Below are 20,208 nucleotides of genomic sequence, written 5' to 3'. Positions count from 1 at the left end.
CCCTGAACACACTGTAAAAAACATCTCCTCACTATCTGCTAGCTGCCTGTCCCCTGAACACACTGTAAAAAGACGCGGTCTCTGTAGACAGTCCAGGCTCCACAAACGCCAACAAAAATAAACTGCGCCAACCTGCACCACCAAACATAACAAACAGTCTTCCAGCCAATAACCAACAAGAAGGATTTTGGGGGTGGGGGTGGGGGTTAGCTAGAGGAGAGCTGTCCTAGACAACGACTAACGTTACAGAGGGAGGGGCGAGCTAGCCTCCGTTTTGTTTGACAATACTTCGAACATCAACAAGAAGTGACGTCACCCAACATCGCTCAGAGCACGATTACCGTGGAGAACAGCAAGTGCAGTTTATTACGGAAAACACATATCGAGCAGCTACAAAAATACAACAGAAGAGCATGTTTGCAGTGCAGCCAAACACACTTGCATTGTTTTCATAATGAGGTCAGTTAGTGCAGAACATGTAAAAAGCTGTTTTGTAGATGCATGTTTGATGAACGATCAAACAGCGATAACCTCAATAATAAATACAGTTTTTTCTGTTGCTCCTTCACATTAAAAGCCACCATGTTTCATCATTTCGTCAAACAATAAAAGCTTATTGTGAAGCAGCTGCAGAAGGATGTTACGTGTAGAGAGCAACCTTGAATTTAGCATGGGAACGGTGGACTCTGCCACTTAGAATGACCATGAGGTAATTACAAAATGTAAAAGCATGAAATGGCTGTTGCAGAAAAACAAACTGATCATAAATGGTATTATAAATGGGTTCATTTTGATAAGGTTTATTATACCTAAACATAAGGGCATCACACCATGATTCAGATTAACACTGGAAAAGAAGTCGCTTTCTTCTTTAACCGTCCCGTTCTTCCCGCGTGTCTCGGAAACGTAACCCCACCCACCAACATAACGGCGTCAAAAGTGACGCCAATAGTCCCGACCAAGCGCGTTTAGTTAAAGCACGTTATATGACGCTAAAGGAGACTTTTAGCGTCATATAACAACGACAAAGGCACCTGACCAAGCGTCCGTATTTTGCCAGATGGGAGTGAGAATGTGTTGGTATGATTGTTGTCTTTTCCTGTCGCACTGCGTGTGGCTGGTGGAGAACAGCTTTTACTTTGTGTATGTAAGTACACAAGGAATTATGACAAATAAATGAATCTTAATCCAATCTAAATCTGAATCTGAGATTACCCCAAAATAATAGTAATCATGGGTAGACACTGCAGGTAATAGGTAGGGGTGGCAGGGTTCACAAAATCCACAGTTTGGTTCCTATCACGGTTTTAGGGTCACCTTTTCGGTTCTTGTTATTTTGTCTTTTAATCTTTAACACTCCAGAAATATACTTCAGCATATGATATGTAGCTAACATTAGCATATTGAATGCATGTTGCACAATACATGCACACAGTGGCAGTTCTATCTATTGTTTGATTTCTGCTGTCATCATAGGTAACATGAAATCCAAAATGTTCCCACACATCAGACTATATACGACGCTGGAGCATCCTCCAGCTCTGGGTAGTCTTCCTCATCTCTCCCACCTGACGTCTCTACAGTCTTCCTCATCTCTCCCACCTGACATCTCTACAGTCTTCCTCATCTCTCCCACCTGACGTCTCTACAGTCTTCCTCATCTCTCCCACCTGACGTCTCTACAGTCTTCCTCATCTCTCCCACCTGACATCTCTACAGTCTTCCTCATCTCTCCCACCTGACGTCTCTACAGCCTTCCTCATCTCTCCCACCTGACATCTCTAGTCTTCCTCATCTCTCCCACCTGACATCTCTAGTCTTCCTCATCTCTCCCACCTGACGTCTCTACAGTCTTCATCATCTCTCCCACCTGACATCTCTACAGCCTTCCTCATCTCTCCCACCTGACATCTCTACAGTCTTCCTCATCTCTCCCACCTGACATCTCTACAGTCTTCCTCATCTCTCCCACCTGACATCTCTACAGTCTTCCTCATCTCTCCCACCTGACATCTCTAGTCTTCCTCATCTCTCCCACCTGACATCTCTACAGTCTTCCTCATCTCTCCCACCTGACATCTCTACAGTCTTCCTCATCTCTCCCACCTGACGTCTCTACAGCCTTCCTCATCTCTCCCACCTGACATCTCTACAGTCTTCCTCATCTCTCCCACCTGACGTCTCTACAGTCTTCCTCATCTCTCCCACCTGACGTCTCTACAGTCTTCCTCATCTCTCCCACCTGACATCTCTAGTCTTCCTCATCTCTCCCACCTGACATCTCTAGTCTTCCTCATCTCTCCCACCTGACGTCTCTACAGTCTTCCTCATCTCTCCCACCTGACATCTCTAGTCTTCCTCATCTCTCCCACCTGACATCTCTAGTCTTCCTCATCTCTCCCACCTGACATCTCTAGTCTTCCTCATCTCTCCCACCTGACGTCTCTAGTCTTCCTCATCTCTCCCACCTGACATCTCTACAGTCTTCCTCATCTCTCCCACCTGACATCTCTACAGTCTTCCTCATCTCTCCCACCTGACATCTCTACAGTCTTCCTCATCTCTCCCACCTGACATCTCTAGTCTTCCTCATCTCTCCCACCAGCATCTCTCAGTCTTCCTCATCTCTCCCACCTGACATCTCTACAGTCTTCCTCATCTCTCCCACCTGACATCTCTACAGTCTTCCTCATCTCTCCCACCTGACATCTCTACAGTCTTCCTCATCTCTCCCACCTGACGTCTCTACAGTCTTCCTCATCTCTCCCACCTGACATCTCTACAGTCTTCCTCATCTCTCCCACCTGACATCTCTACAGTCTTCCTCATCTCTCCCACCTGACATCTCTACAGTCTTCCTCATCTCTCCCACCTGACATCTCTACAGTCTTCCTCATCTCTCCCACCTGACATCTCTACAGTCTTCCTCATCTCTCCCACCTGACATCTCTAGTCTTCCTCATCTCTCCCACCTGACATCTCTACAGTCTTCCTCATCTCTCCCACCTGACATCTCTAGTCTTCCTCATCTCTCCCACCTGACATCTCTAGTCTTCCTCATCTCTCCCACCTGACATCTCTAGTCTTCCTCATCTCTCCCACCTGACGTCTCTAGTCTTCCTCATCTCTCCCACCTGACATCTCTACAGTCTTCCTCATCTCTCCCACCTGACATCTCTAGTCTTCCTCATCTCTCCCACCTGACATCTCTACAGTCTTCCTCATCTCTCCCACCTGACATCTCTAGTCTTCCTCATCTCTCCCACCTGACATCTCTAGTCTTCCTCATCTCTCCCACCTGACATCTCTAGTCTTCCTCATCTCTCCCACCTGACATCTCTAGTCTTCCTCATCTCTCCCACCTGACATCTCTAGTCTTCCTCATCTCTCCCACCTGACATCTCTAGTCTTCCTCATCTCTCCCACCTGACATCTCTACAGTCTTCCTCATCTCTCCCACCTGACATCTCTAGTCTTCCTCATCTCTCCCACCTGACATCTCTAGTCTTCCTCATCTCTCCCACCTGACATCTCTACAGCCTTCCTCATCTCTCCCACCTGACATTTCTGCACGTGACGTGACCTGCAGCACTCCACACTCCACTAGAGGAGCGTTATAAAGTGGGCACTATGGCAGGAAGAGATTAGTGCACATTAACAGTGTACTGACAAACCGTGAGACGCACACACACTCCGAACTGAGACAAGCGAACAGAACGGTTTGGATGTTTTTTCATGAACCGTACCCCCCCCCCCCCAGTAATAGAGTGACATGTCCCAAAAACAAGGTCAAGGCTAGAAAAAGCTTTTTCGTTCCAAACTTGCAGAAATAGAAAAACAAAACATGAGACATGAAAGAGGATCTGAGAAAAACAGAAAACGACAAACTGGTATATTTCACACGGATGTAATTATTAAAAATATACAGTACATCAGCTATTTGTTGATAGATACTGGAAACTAAGTAATTTGGGGAACTGATACTGATATCCAGCAACACACTGTAAGGAAAGCATGAACAATAAAAAGGGAAGAAAAACAGTTCTTCATCAGGTGCAGTTTTTCCTGACTTCTTGTTAAAGTGTTTCACTTCCTCTGATGGGCCACTACATGAATGCAATAAAAATAATTACAGATTTACAGGAAAAGGCATCTCAAACCCACAGAGAGAAACTAAAATGAGAAATGATCAAAATGCAGAAAATATACATCCATCCATCCATCCATCCATCTTCGTCTGCGTATCCGGGGTCGGGTCGCGGGGGTAGCAGCTCCAGCAGGGGACCCCAAACTTCCCTTTCCTGAGCCACATTAACCAGCTCCGACTGGGGGATCCTGAGGCGTTCCCAGGCCAGGTTAGAGATATAATCCCTCCACCTAGTCCTGGGTCTCCCCGAGGCCTCCTCCCAGCTGGACGTCCCTCCACCTAGTCCTGGGTCTTCCCCGAGGCCTCCTCCCAGCTGGACGTCCCTCCACCTAGTCCTGGGTCTCCCCCGAGGCCTCCTCCCAGCTGGACGTCCCTCCACCTAGTCCTGGGTCTTCCCCGAGGCCTCCTCCCAGCTGGACGTCCCTCCACCTAGTCCTGGGTCTCCCCCGAGGCCTCCTCCCAGCTGGACGTCCCTCCACCTAGTCCTGGGTCTTCCCGGAGGCCTCCTCCCAGCTGGACGTCCTTCCACCTAGTCCTGGGTCTTCCCAGAGGCCTCCTCCCAGCTGGACGTCCCTCCACCTAGTCCTGGGTCTTCCCCGAGGCCTCCTCCCAGCTGGACGTCCCTCCACCTAGTCCTGGGTCTTCCCGGAGGCCTCCTCCCAGCTGGACGTCCCTCCACCTAGTCCTGGGTCTTCCCCAAGACCTCCTCCCAGCTGGACGTCGTGTGTGTGTGTGTGTGTGTGTGTGTGTGTGTGTGTGTGTGTGTGTGTGTGTGTGTGTGTGTGTGTGTGTGTGTGTGTGTGTGTGTGTGTGTGTGTGTGTGTGTGTGTGTGTCTGTGTGTGTGTGTTTGTGTGTGTTTGTGTGACATACAGGACATACTGCTCCACCTTTCGTGTTTTCTCTGTCACATCATAAACTCACAGGTGCTGCCATAGACTGTATATAAGAATGGACCACCAGGTCCCGTGTCTCTGGACGGAGACCAGTGAAGGACATTAGAAGCTCTTTCCCGGTGATGGCTGAGCGTTACTGAGCAGCCTCCAACTGAGCTTGAAGACATAGATGTGACGTGAGCAACCTGTCTGAAAGTTGGAAGTCTTCTGGTAGCTGTGCCAAGAGAAATCTCAATCATTCCCAATCTAGCAGAGACGGAGAGCGTAGGTATATGTAAGGAGATAACATAGACACAGGCTCATTATTGATCACTAAAATGATAGTTAACATTAGTCATTACACTTAAACAGCTGATGGAAGTCCAAACTGCCTGAGAGCTTCTCCTGTACTATACGGTAACTCCTCTACTATGAGACAGGAAGTCTCGTGGTTATGACCCAATCGTTAGCCTATTGTTATAAAAACGTCTGCTACGGAGCCATAACGTGAGCTACAAGGTAGTGGAGCCTTTTATACATCGTCGTGTTTCTTTAGAAATAAACAACGGACAAATAGAGTCTTTAAACGCTTCAGATGTAAAGGTATTCTCTGTCAAAGTGACGTCAGAATGAATGGGAGTCAATGGGATGCTAACGGGATGCTAACGGGAGGTGATGGCTTGTTAGCATCAGAATGGCGCCATAGGAGGTTCGCGGTGATGGGAGGTTATCCCCACACATTGGACCTTTAAGCTTTCTGGCTGGTGTTAGAATAAAGAGTGTTGTATTGGTTTCAGATATCTGAGTTTTCTGCATATAACCCTCCTGGTGTCCTCGGGTCAAATCTGACCCATTTTCAAAAAGTTTCTATATCAGAAATTTGGTTTTTTTTCAACCAGATTTGAAAACATAACAACGTGGATGGTTCCCTACGACGCTCTTCATAAGTTAAATAAATGATCAGTTCACTACTTTCACTGACTTTGGGTGTTTTATTCTATTTTATAGCATTTGAAAATACATTCATGAAAGAATGTTGAAAAATGTTTGAAATAAAATGTCCAAAAACGTAACAAATAGTCAGAAAAAGTGTCAAAAATGTATTGCAGTAAAAAGTACAACGTTTCCCTAAAAAAGAAGAAGTAGTAGCCTAGTAAAAGTATAAGTAAGAAGTAAAAATACTTAGGTGCAAGTACCTGAAATTTGAACTTAGGTGACTATTAGAGGATGGATACCCGAACCGCCGGGCCGGGCCGGGTTGGGACAGATATTTAGAAATGATGTTGGGGTTCTGGTCGGGCTCGGTCCCATCAGCGTGATAAGGCATTGAACATTTAAAACAGCTGATTATGTAGGTGTGCGCCTGTGTTAACGTGAGCTTGTTGCCCCGTGTGATCTGATGACCTCATCTGTTGACATTTCTGAATGTCTTCCTCCAGCTGCTTCATGAAAGCTTCCACACAAACACACGTCCATGTGTCATTAGTATGACAGTCCCTCTAGAAAAACGTGATCATGTGATCTCATAACTCAATGCATAATCAGCCAAAATCTGCATATTTATTTCGGGGGGCATTTTTTCAAATACGCCGCCCTTTCGCTGCATAAATTGCCGATTTCCGCGCAATACACGGGGCTTGCATGATGTCATAATCTCCACATTTTCGTTGCAAAAAAGTCCCAAATATCTTAGCAGAAAGATGAGAAATGTTGTGTTTACTTCACACAAGAGCAGCCATGGGAACGTTATGAAGTGACGTTATGAAGCGACGTTATGAAGCGACGTGATGAAGCGACGTTATGAAGCGACATTATGAAGTGACGTGATGAAGTGACATTATGAAGTGACATTATGAAGTGACGTGATGAAGTGACGTGATGAAGCGACATTATGAAGTGACGTGATGAAGTATGAAGTGACGTGATGAAGTGACGTGGTGAAGTGACGTTATGAAGTGACGTGATGAAGTATGAAGTGACGTTATGAAGTGACGTTATGAAGCGACGTTATGAAGTGACGTGATGAAGTAACGTGATGAAGTGACGTGAAGTGACGTGATGAAGTGACGTAATGAAGTGACGTTATGAAGCGACGTTATGAAGCGACGTTATGAAGCGACGTGATGAAGAGACGTGATGAAGTGACGTTATGAAGTGACGTGATGAAGTGACGTGATGAAGTGACGTGATGAAGTGACGTGATGAAGTGACGTTATGAAGAGACGTGATGAAGTGACGTGATGAAGTGACGTGATGAAGCGACGTGATGAAGTGACGTGATGAAGCGACGTGATGAAGCGACGTGATGAAGTGACGTGATGAAGTGACGTGATGAAGAGACGTGATGAAGTGACGTGATGAAGCGACGTGATGAAGCGACGTGATGAAGCGACGTGATGAAGCGACGTGATGAAGCGACGTTATGAAGCGACGTGATGAAGCGACGTGATGAAGCGACGTGATGAAGCGACGTGATGAAGCGACGTGATGAATTGACGTGATGAAGCGACGTGATGAAGCAACGTTATGAAGCGACGTGATGAAGTGACGTGATGAAGCGACGTGATGAAGTGACGTGATGAAGCGACGTGATGAAGCGACGATGAAACTACAGTTTCTGCAAGTTCCTGTAATTTCATCCCATAATATTGCATAAATATCCCATCACATTTTTTAAGAAAACGTGCCGCATAATCAAGGATTTTAGCCCAAAACAATCACAAAAAAACTCCATATTTTTCTGGAAGGACTGGTATGAGAAGAAAATGAGATTTTAACTGTGTCGGGCTCGGACAGAAATATCTTAATGCCTGTCGGACGCAGGCCAGGCTCGGACAGGTGGTTTCATTCCAGCACTGACAGTATTGCATCCTTAAAATGATTATTATGAACACTAACAGACAGTGACGGACTGGCCATCTGGAATTAGGGCAAATGCCAGAAGGGCTGGTCCCCTATGGACCCCTATGGGCCACTACTGATGCATGGAAACATTCACTCGGAAGGCAGAGTTCCTAATTTCCAAGCTAGGTTGCCTGTATGTTGCAAAAGCCTGTGTCGTTTTCTGATCCCAGTCCGTCACTGCTAACAGAGCAGCGATCATGCTGTCTTGAACAGTTTCACTTCCTGTTTTTTTTCCCCGGCTGAGCTGCTGCAGCTCACCATCAGTGTATCACTCCACTGCCTGCGCCACAAGACGACTACTAATGGTGAGACTTTTATGTCCTAGAAAATCAAAGAACAGAGAAAAAGCCATATGTATGCAGACAGAAAGAGAGAGAAACTCTCTCATTCAGACAGACAGAAGTTGATACAGAAGTGAACAATTTCATAGCATGACTTACTTAATGTTTCTTGATGTCGAAGCTAAATTCCTGTCATTGTGTTTAACTTTTTAAACTGGTAGTTAAGTATAATTCTCCTCTCTTGGGCTGGAAAGTTAGAGCTGTTGTCTGCTGGTCCTAAATGCTTAACATGTACGTTGTATGGTGTACGTATGATTTGTGGATAATCGGTTACAACTGTCAAAATATTCAGTATACAAGACCAATCTGTTTGGCTGTTGTCAGAAAACTTCAGGAATGTTCTTTCTATGTGCTGTAAATGTATTTGTTTACCAATTATCTACTTGTTTTGTGTGGGTTTTACTGATCAAATTACTAATTACAATATAATAATAAAACAGCAATATGCAAATGTACACTTAAGACTACTAAGACCAACACATTCTCACTCCCATCTGGTAAAATATGGACGCTTGGACAGGTGCTTTTGTCGTTGTTATTGATGCTAAAAGTCTCCTTTAGCGTCATATAACAAACACACTTAACTAAACGCGCTTGGTCGGGACTATTGGCGTCCCTTTTGACGCAGTTATGTTAAGGAAAAGGTCGTCATCTTCAAACCCCGTGTAGCTGCTGCTCTCCCCGGTACGTTCTACACACACTGAAGGGCATTTTTTTCGTCGCTTCAGATGCTGACAACCACTGTCCAAACGTCCGTATTTTACGAGTTCGGAGTGAGAACGGGTTGAGACAGCTGCAGCCAGACCTTCCATAATGGGACATTGAGCTGGTCCCCACAAGGCAAAACATTACATTTTAGGGTTAAGGTGTTTAGTTGAGGTCATGTTTAGGGTCAGGGTTTAAACATGTGCTGCTTATGGTTCAAGTTTAAAGTGCTGATATTATGCTTTTTGGCTTTTCCCCTTTCCTTTATTGTGTTATATATCTTTTTGTACATGTTATAGGTTTACAAAGTGAAAAAGCCCAAAGTCCCCCCCAAAGGGACTTACCATCTCCAACAGAAAACACTGTTCACAAACTGCTCCAAACAGCTCTGTTGTAGTCCAGCCTTTACTTCAGAGACAAACGTTATAATGCTCACCTAGCTGCTAGCATGGCACGCCCTCATACTCTGCTTCTGACTGGCTAGTAGTCCTTACCTAGGTACTGTCAGGGCACGCCCTCATACTCTGCTTCTGACTGGCTAGTAGTCCTTACCTAGGTACTGTCAGGGCACGCCCTCATACTCTGCTTCTGACTGGCTAGTAGTCCTTACCTAGGTACTGTCAGGGACACGCCCTCATACTCTGCTTCTGACTGGCTAGTAGTCCTTACCTAGCTACTGTCAGGGCACGCCCTCATACTCTGCTTCTGACTGGCTAGTAGTCCTTACCTAGGTACTGTCAGGGCACGCCCTCATACTCTGCTTCTGACTGGCTAGTAGTCCTTACCTAGGTACTGTCAGGGCACGCCCTCATACTCTGCTTCTGACTGGCTAGTAGTCCTTACCTAGGTACTGTCAGGGCACGCCCTCATACTCTGCTTCTGACTGGCTAGTAGTCCTTACCTAGGTACTGTCAGGGCCCTCATACTCTGCTTCTGACTGGCTAGTAGTCCTTACCTAGGTACTGTCAGGGACACGCCCTCATACTCTGCTTCTGACTGGCTAGTAGTCCTTACCTAGGTACTGTCAGGGCACGCCCTCATACTCTGCTTCTGACTGGCTAGTAGTCCTTACCTAGGTACTGTCAGGGACACGCCCTCATACTCTGCTTCTGACTGGCTAGTAGTCCTTACCTAGCTACTGTCAGGGCCCCCCTCATACTCTGCTTCTGGCTGGCTAGTAGTCCTTACCTAGCTACTGTCAGGGCGCCCTCATACTCTGCTTCTGACTGGCTAGTAGTCCTTACCTAGGTACTGTCAGGGACACGCCCTCATACTCTGCTTCTGACTGGCTAGTAGTCCTTACCTAGCTACTGTCAGGGCGCCCTCATACTCTGCTTCTGACTGGCTAGTAGTCCTTACCTAGGTACTGTCAGGGCCCTCATACTCTGCTTCTGATTGGCTAGTAGTCCTTACCTAGCTACTGTCAGGGCCCTCATACTCTGCTTCTGACTGGCTAGTAGTCCTTACCTAGCTACTGTCAGGGCCCTCATACTCTGCTTCTGACTGGCTAGTAGTCCTTACCTAGGTACTGTCAGGGCACGCTCTCATACTCTGCTTCTGACTGGCTAGTAGTCCTTACCTAGCTACTGTCAGGGCCCTCATACTCTGCTTCTGACTGGCTAGTAGTCCTTACCTAGCTACTGTCAGGACACGCCCTCATACAACAATATGGTGTTTTCTGAAAATTAAACCATGTAAACCTATTCTGGTACAACCTCAAAATACAATAATGAACCTGAAAATGAGCATAATATGGGCACTTTAACTTAAGGTCCATTTAAGTCATAAAAACGAGTTTTTGCATTTGTGTGTTCATTCAGGCCCCCCAGTGGCTGAGCTGCAGTACTGCAGTGTTTCTGCTTTTGGTTCACATCACTGCGGTTATCACACAGTCTTGCGGAGGAAACCCAGGGATCCCTGGGATACCCGGCACCCATGGGCCCAACGGCTTGGATGGGCTCAAGGGAGAGATGGGAGACCCTGGTGAGCTCACACGAAACATCAGATATTTATTATATGTTCTGTTCACATGTTTTTCTTCATGTTTAAATGTAAACTCAACCTTTACTTTAATTAAAAAAGATAATCTGGTACAGTTATGTCATAACTGGTTATACAGATATATGCAAGAGCCCTGAGAGCTCAACACACTACAACTTAAAGGACAATTCCGGCCCAAAATGAACCTAGCTGTTAATAACAGATGTGTCATGCTAATCTAATGTGTCTCTAGCTTCAAACAAGCTACCGCAAAGCCGGTGGTTAGCTGCTAACGCTAGCTTTCAGGGCAGAGGGTAAATCTCTATTTCTACACCACTAACAACTTTGTAAGTGTACAGACAGTTCGTCGCTCGTTGTAAACATGAACGCTGCTGTCTTTATAATCTATCTTTTTAATAAACTGTCTGTACACTTACAAAGCTTGTTTCAAGCTGGAGACACATTAGATTAGCATGAAAACATGTCCCAGAGAACGGTCGACTCGGTACACATCTGTTATTAACCCCTAGGTTCATTTTGCGCCGGAATGGTCCCTTAAAGGTTACTGGACCCTATTTTCCGATAGATTGGTGTCTAGGAGACTAATGGTAACAAAAATCTTTGAAATTGGTCCAGCATTGAGCAAAAATGTTGTAATCGGCAGCCGTGAACCGTGCTGCAATCTCATCATATAGAGCAAATGCGCATCGTCAATTTCCATCCACTAAAAGGTCTGTTGTTGCTGCTGAAAGACTCAGATTATTATTCTAAGTGTCTGACATTATGGAAAGGATCCCTACAGAGATAGACCTTTTAGTTAAAGAGTAAGATCCTTTTTAGTTTAACCAGAAATAACTGGACCATCGCCAAACTCCCCAGACTCCTCTTAGTACAATAACATTGGTGAAGTGCTGTCTAGTTCTTTAAGTAGCCTGCAGTAAAACCTTCAATTTACAGCTAACATATAACACCTTCCATTGTAAGCTGCTTACACACCAACCAGACGGCCGACCGTCAGCAGTAAAGCCAGTGGGACTGATCAGTCTCCCCGAGTCGGTCCAAAAAGTTCCTCAGAACACCGAAGAGACGAGACGTAATACGTCTCCATAACAGCAGGCGGCGCTAATCTGTATTGTTGTCCAAAAATGAAAACCGGCAGCTGATTGGAGGAACGCGTCACGTGGGTCTGGCTGCTCCCCGACCATCATGGCGTCTCGTTCAGAATACGATCTCATATTGTCCTAAAATAGTTCACCGTAACGTGTTTCTAAAAACATGTTAAGAGAGAAAGAGGCCGTGCAGCTGCTGAATCTGTCTTCATTTCAGATCAACAAAGGTCAGTTTAACAGATGTTCATCAGATGTTGAGAGGCGTTCGTCACGCTCATCCTGCTCCCCGTTTCCTGGTTAGCTCTCCACCAATCAGATGGGTCATTTGAGTCTGACTGCCGGCAGTGCCCGCCCCCTGATTATACATGTCATATCGGCCAAAATGAAGGCCGACGGCCCCTCGGACGGACGACGGCATTGAACACACCGACCAGACTCGAGTCATCGACCTCGCCAGTCCAACGGCCGATTATCAGCTCAGTGTGTCCAGGCCGTTAGTCTCAGTTCACACTTACAACCTCTTGCCATGTGATAAGTGTTTCTCTGTTTGAGCAGGTGAGGCAGGTCAGCCAATCAGGGGAAGGAAGGGATCTCCAGGTCTGCTGGGGCCCCCAGGACGGCCTGGGCTGAAGGGGGACGCAGGTCTTACGGGACCTCCCGGTAATCCAGGCCCGCCAGGGGAGAAGGGAAGACCCTTCAACCCTTCCAACCAGCAGAGTTCCATCTTCTCCTACAAACGGGTTATATCACAAGCACCAGAATTGGACGTCCCCATGATCTTCAACAGGTCAGTGCTGGGGTTTTAAAGGGAGGGTTTGGAGTAATTTCACCCTAGGGTCCGTTGCACTATGACCTCGAGCCAAACACCCCCCCCCCAACCCAGAAGCTTTTTTCCTTTGGTTGAACATTGGGAGAGTTAGCGCTAACAGCTGGCTAACAGCGTAGACACACACGCAGATAGCTCAAAATCCGTACAGATAACACGCCACTTGGCTTAAGAAAGTGGGCGTGTATGCTTACGCAAAGTCCTCACATTGGATAGTGAGGAGATGTTTGCTGTATGTGACAAAAAAATGTGTGGCCTAAAATCCTCCTACAAACGGGTTATATCACAAGCACCAGAATTGGACGTCCCCATGATCTTCAACAGGTCAGTGCTGGGGTTTTAAAGGGAGGGTTTGGAGTAATTTCACCCTAGGGTCCTTTGCACTAACACCCAAACACCCCCCCAACCCAGAAGCTTTTTTTCCTTTGGTTGAACATTGGGAGAGTTAGCGCTATCAGCTGGTTAGCTTAGTGCAGGCGCTAATGGAACCAAAGGTGAATCTCGTAAGTTACCCCATTAATAATGCCCTGAATGGTACCAAACTTCTACAGTAGTACCAATAGGTTATGTACTCCTAAAACGAGGCATTGTAAAGTTTGTAAGTGCACCAGGAGTTTATTTAAATAACACTTGCCTGATGACCAAACTTCAGCTTTCTGCTTGACGCTCTAGTCGCTAAAACGCCCAAAAGCGCGATGACGACAGCCGCTCCTTGCAGCTGAGAGAAGCCAGCGTCCATTGAAAATGAATGGCTTCTGTTAACGACTGTTTCTGGAGTCATGTTGACTAAAATAAACATGTTAAGTTAAACATGCAAAGAAACATTACAAATATAAAACATCAGGCTACTTATCACTTATAAAGAAATCATTTATTAACGTATTTCAACAAAAATGGAAAGGATAACAATTAATACTCCAATATACTGTGAAACATGGAACGTTTCACTCAGGAGACACACTTCTTGCTAGCTCGCCCCTCCCTCCTCCTCATCCCGTCCCCTCTCCCTCCCTTCTGCGCACTAACCCCCCAACCCCCACCCCCAAATCCTTCTTGTTGGTTATTGGCTGGAAGACTGTTTGTTATGTTTGGTGGCGCAGTTTGTTTTTTTGGCGTTTGTGGAGCCTGGGCTGTCTACAGAGACCACGTTTTTTTACAGTGTGTTCAGGGGACAGGCAGCTAGCAGATAGTGAGGAGATGTTTTTACAGTGTGTTCAGGGGACAGGCAGCTAGCAGATAGTGAGGAGATGTTTTTACAGTGTGTTCAGGGGACAGGCAGCTAGCAGATAGTGAGATGTTTTTACAGTGTGTTCAGGGGACAGGCAGCTAGCAGATAGTGAGATGTTTTTTACAGTGTGTTCAGGGGACAGGCAGCTAGCAGATAGTGAGATGTTTTTTACAGTGTGTTCAGGGGACAGGCAGCTAGCAGATAGTGAGATGTTTTTTTACAGTGTGTTCAGGGGACAGGCAGCTAGCAGATAGTGAGATGTTTTTTTACAGTGTGTTCAGGGGACAGGCAGCTAGCAGATAGTGAGATGTTTTTTTACAGTGTGTTCAGGGGACAGGCAGCTAGCAGATAGTGAGATGTTTTTTTACAGTGTGTTCAGGGGACAGGCAGCTAGCAGATAGTGAGGAGATGTTTTTTACAGTGTGTTCAGGGGACAGGCAGCTAGCAGATAGTGAGATGTTTTTTTACAGTGTGTTCAGGGGACAGGCAGCTAGCAGATAGTGAGATGTTTTTTACAGTGTGTTCAGGGGACAGGCAGCTAGCAGATAGTGAGATGTTTTTTACAGTGTGTTCAGAGGACAGGCAGCTAGCAGATAGTGCAGACTGATCTCATGAAGTGGCGTATGTGTGACACGCCATTCGAATGCCATTATTGGCGTGTTATCAAGACGCATACTGGCTTTTTAGCGTGTTTATCAACGCCGTTTGGCGTCCGTAGACTTACATTACCTTGCGATTGCGTGTGAATTGACGCCGTAGCGAGTAGTATGAAAGGACGAAAATCTGCGTAGGGAGGTTGGTCGGGGGGAGGATGGGTCAAACACAGGACGTTCACCCAGGAGACCGGGAATCAGGTCCCGCGTGGCACGTTTCCTAAACCCAACCGTAGCTTTCTTCTCGCGATAATAAGCCAAGTGGCCTGTATGTTTACGTCCGCTGTATACAGCGTAGACACACACGCAGATAGCTCAAAATCCGTACAGATAACACGCCACTTGGCTTAAGAAAGTGGGCGTGTATGCTTACGCAAAGTCATGATGTCACGTTGGATAGTGAGGAGATGTTTGCTGTATGTGACAAAAAAATGTGTGGCCTAAAAAACGCGTGACATTGCTTAGAGCACCTTTTAATAAGATCTGTGCACTGCATAGTTAAGCTGATTATTACAAACAACAAATGTGATTTAGTAATGAATATGATAATAAGTAGTGGCCACTAACAAGGTTAATCACAACTAAATCTGGGTTTACGGTGTAATATGCTTCATCAGGACTGTGTGAGTGTGTGTTGGTCAGATTTGCTTAATGGCTGGAAACACAACAGCCTCATAACTGAATATTTTGATGGATACATGGAGATAATAAAGAGGTTAAATAATCAATACAACCTGTTTGTGTAAACTCTTTCCACAGAGAAATTTTGACGGAATCGGATGAGCAGCTTGAAGGACAACAGTTGCCAAATGGGACGTTCACATGCGCCATCAGAGGAGTCTACTTCTTCAGTTATCATGTTTCAGCAAAGAGCAGAGTGAGTCTGAGGAGTTCGTTCCCACAAAACACATCTGTAAATCTGTTAAGGTCCTGACTCACCAACCCAATAATCGGCCGTTGGACAGTCTGTTCGGTGTGTTACGTGTGTCCTCAGGAGTCTGATTTAGTCATTTAAACACTGGTCGAAAATCACAGTACATTTACTCCAGTACAATTCTGAGGAAGTTGTACTTTATTTGAGTATTTCCATTTTCTGTTACTTTTTACTCCACTACATTTATTTAAAGGACCATTCCAGCCCAAAATGAACCTAGGGGTTAATAACATGTGTACCGAGTCGACCGTTCTCTGGGACATGTTTTCATGCTAATGTGTCGGTAGCTTCAAACAAGCTACTGTAAACATGTGGTTAGCTGCTAACGCTAGCTTCCAGGGCAGAGTAAATCTCTATTTCTACACCACTAACAAGACTCAAAATATCACCACACTTCAACGGTGGCATCACGAGGTCCCTACATGTGAAGAAACGGTATCCCGGCTGAACGTTGACCCTTCTGTGATTATCCTTCCTTTAATTAGTCTAAATAATTCATAGTTTCTGCTTTTTTAACTAAAAAATGAGGTATAATTACCTATAAATTAGGTTTTTTTATTGACCATGAAGTCCAAAAATAAGTGTAAAACTAGGAATGATTTGGTGTTGGTGGTGTTTATACATGGTAGTGAAAAGGAGTGTTAAACGTCAAAAAAAGCGCCAAAAAACATTGAATAAAGCTCCAAAAGTGTCGAAAAAAGAGACAAAAACGCCTGAAAAAGTGTTGATTTTCAGTTTTGACCGGGAGGACGATGCATGGTATAATGGGAAGACAACACAAGGGTTAAAAGAGGGCATTGAAGGCGTTTTTGTCTCTTTTTTCAACACTTTTGGAGTTTTATTCAATGTTTTTTGGCGCTTTTTTTGACGTTTAACACTCCTTTTCACTACCATGTACAAACACCACCAACACCAAATCATTACTAGTTTTACACTTATTTTTGGACTTCATGGTCAATAAAAATCCCTAATTTATAGGTACTTATACCTCATTTTTTAGTTAAAAAAGCAGAAATTATGAATTATTTAGACTAATTAAAGGAAGGATAATCACAGAAGGGTCAACGTTCAGCCGGGATACCGTTTCAAAACATTTCAGGGTTTTTTCAAATGTTGAAAAAAAATGAACAAAAAACCCAAACTTTGCGTGTTGTATGGAATCATCTGTGTTATTTTTTAGGGTAATCCAAACTAGGTAGTTAAAAAGAAGCCCATATTTCTGATATAGACATTTAGACAACGGGTTAAAACTCTTCATCTTCTATAAAATGGTTTCATTACAGTTTTCCTTTTATTGGAAGTTCTGTTACTTATTCCAACTTGTAATTGCAAGGTATATTTTCTATTTTTATGTCTGTTAAGCACATTTTCATTTTTTAAGATTATTTTTTTGGGCATTTTAGGCCTTTAATTAATTATAATATATATAATTATAAATATAAATATATAATAATTTAACCCAGCCACGTTAAGCACTTTATATTTATATATGTTATAAATATGTGTTTATATTATTATAATTTTTAATGTAGGACTTTTATTTAGTATAAAGTATTTCTACGCTGTGGTATTGATACTTTTACTTAGCTTTTACTTTTAATTTAATTTAATTTTTTATTTTATTTATTTTATTTATTTTATTTATTTTATTTATTTTATTGAATTTTTTTATTTTTATTTGTATTTTATTTCATTTTATTTTTATTTTATTTTTATTTTTATTTTTATTTTTATTTTATTTATTTTATTTATTTTATTTATTTTATTTATTTATTTGTATTTTTATTTGTATTTTATTTCATTTTAATTTTATTTATTCATTTTATTTATTTTTATTTTTATTTTATTTTATTTCATTTTATGTATTTTATTTATTTGTATTTTTATTTTATTTTATTTTATTTTTTAATCATTTCTAACTGCTCTTTAATGTTGCTGAAATGCGCTCTACAAATAAAGCTGCCTTGCCTCAGCAGAAATATCACAGTACTTCTTCCATCCCTGTGCATTTGTTTGTTTATCTAGGTGTGTCTGAAGCTGGTGAAGAACAGCGTCAGTCACATTTCTATGTGTGACATGTCCGAGGGTTTCCTGGTCACCTCCGGCTCGGCGGTCCTGGCGCTGGAGGCCGGAGACACGGTCTCGCTGCAGGCAACAACGTACAACAGCATCGTGACGAGCCAGAGCAGCACCAGTCACACTTTCACCGGCTTCCTGATCTTCCCAAGCGCCTAGAGCTCCGCACTCTGATCCACAAAATCATCGTTTAAAATGTTTAAAAAGCTTTTTTGGGACATTTACAGCAACAAAATGAAATATGATTTTCTGTAATTGTGCAAAGATCAGCAGAATAAATAAAGATTAGCTCAATAGTGGACTGAATCAGTATTTTTGTGTTTTAATCCATTAACTACAAACTGTGTGTACTCTACTAGGGACGTCACAAGAACCGGTAATGCGGTACCAACTCGGTACCAAAATTCTGAAATGTGCTGGTACTCATTTTTCCAGGTACCGTAGGTACGGGGGGAGGCAATCCTGGACCTGACGGGGGCAGTATATACGCCTAACGTTAAAAATGTTCTAGACTGCTGCTAAATGCTGAAGAACAACACCGACCAGCACGGAAAAACAGCCAATAGCCCCTCATCTCCCTGTACGGCTTGACTCTCAGTACAGTGGGGGCGGAGCTAGACTCTCAGTACAGTGGGGGCGGAGCTACACTCTCAGTACAGGGGGCGGAGCTACACTCTCAGTACAGGGGGGGCGGCGCTAGACACTCAGTACAGTGGGGCAGAGCTAGACACTCAGTACAGTGGGGGCGGAGCTAGACTCTCAGTACAGTGGGGGCGGAGCTAGACACTCAGTACAGTGGGGCGGAGCTAGACTCTCAGTACAGTGGGGGCGGAGCTAGACTCAGTACAGTGGGGGCGGACTAGACTCAGTACAGTAGGGGGCGGAGCTAGACTCTCAGTACAGTGGGGCGGAGCTAGACACTCAGTACAGTGGGGCGGCGCTAGACACTCAGTACAGTGGGGGCGGAGCTAGACTCTCAGTACAGTGGGGCGGAGCTAGACTCTCAGTACAGTGGGGGCGGAGCTAGACACTCAGTACAGTGGGGCGGCGCTAGACACTCAGTACAGTGGGGGCGGAGCTAGACTCTCAGTACAGTGGGGCGGAGCTAGACTCTCAGTACAGTGGGGCGGAGCTAGACACTCAGTACAGTGGGGGCGGAGCTAGACACTCAGTACAGTGGGGCGGAGCTAGACTCTCAGTACAGTGGGGCGGAGCTAGACTCTCAGTACAGGGGGGCGGAGCTAGACTCTCAGTACAGTGGGGGCGGAACTAGACTCAGTACAGGGGGGGCGGAGCTAGACTCTCAGTACAGGGGGTGGCGGAGCTCCATTATGGGGCCCATTGCTACCAAGTCATCTTAAAATTGTAACCGTTAAAAAAAAACGGTAAAATATCTGATGAATGCACGTTATGTGTCACTTGTTGAGCCAAGTAAGCCTATATGTCAAATAAAACACAAGGAAAAGCCACATTGTTTGACAAGTTTGTATTGACGAACAAAGAAAACAGTCTGCCAATCAAGTAACAATGTTTCAGCACCACGGACAGCGACAGCTGATGGACAGCGACAGCTGATGGACAGCGACAGCTGATGGACAGCGACAGCTGATGGACAGAGACAGCTGATGGACAGCGACAGCTGATGGACAGCGACAGCTGATGGACAGCGATGGTGCTGAACAGGCCAAGAGCTCTCAATCAGTGCCACACTATATAATTAACATGGCACTATTACTATTACTATATATATATATATATATATATATATATATATATATATATATATATATATATATATATATATATATATATACCGTCTACGAGCTGTGGGGGCCAGAAAACTGACGTTTTCGTTTTTGTAAATCACGCTCTCCTTGCCCCCTCCACTCCACACCATAACAGAAAGTTGAAACTAAAAGAAAACACTGAAAGATTGACATGACGCTGCTATCGTGTACTTTTGCTGGTATCGGTACCGAATACTAGATTTTTGGTATCGTGACATCCCAATACTCTACATTACTGATTTTCCAAAACATGTATAACTAAATATTATGAGCTGTATGCAGAGGTAAGTCAGAATGTATTGAGACACATTGTTGGAGCATCCCGAGGAGTATCCTTATAATGTCTAAACACACCTAGGACCAAAAGAAAGAAGAAAACAAGATTACATCTGCTTATTTAAACATGTTTATACGTTTATACTTTATTAATTACATTTCATTCAGCTGACACCTTTATCCAAAGCGACTTACAAGTAACATTCACACACCATTGGTGCAGCATCGGGAGCAATTTAGGGTTCAGTGTCTTGCCCAAGGAGACTTTGCCATGGGACTGCAGGGCCGTATTTGTCTTATAGTGTTAAAAAGGATGATCTTGCCTTCCCTTTATCGCTGCCTCCGTCCTTCACAACAACGCTTCCCAGG

General features: G+C 44.5%; 1 protein-coding gene across 1 annotated transcript; it reads left to right on the top strand.

The window, feature by feature from the left end:
- Positions 1-8,081: 8,081 nt before the first annotated feature.
- On the top strand, positions 8,082-18,075 carry c1qb (complement component 1, q subcomponent, B chain). The gene is made up of 5 exons (XM_078247632.1): positions 8,082-8,229; positions 10,791-10,953; positions 12,615-12,846; positions 15,526-15,643; positions 17,726-18,075. Exons 1-5 carry the CDS (start codon positions 8,227-8,229, stop codon positions 17,933-17,935), a joined length of 726 nt encoding a protein of 241 aa, XP_078103758.1. The 5' UTR covers positions 8,082-8,226; the 3' UTR covers positions 17,936-18,075.
- The last annotated feature ends 2,133 nt before the right edge of the window (positions 18,076-20,208 follow it).

The sequence above is a fragment of the Sander vitreus genome, chromosome 4, assembly GCF_031162955.1.
Source record: "Sander vitreus isolate 19-12246 chromosome 4, sanVit1, whole genome shotgun sequence".
Classification (NCBI taxonomy): Eukaryota; Metazoa; Chordata; class Actinopteri; order Perciformes; family Percidae; genus Sander; species Sander vitreus.
Note: the sequence above shows the minus strand (reverse complement) of the source record. Positions and strands in the feature narration are given on the sequence as shown.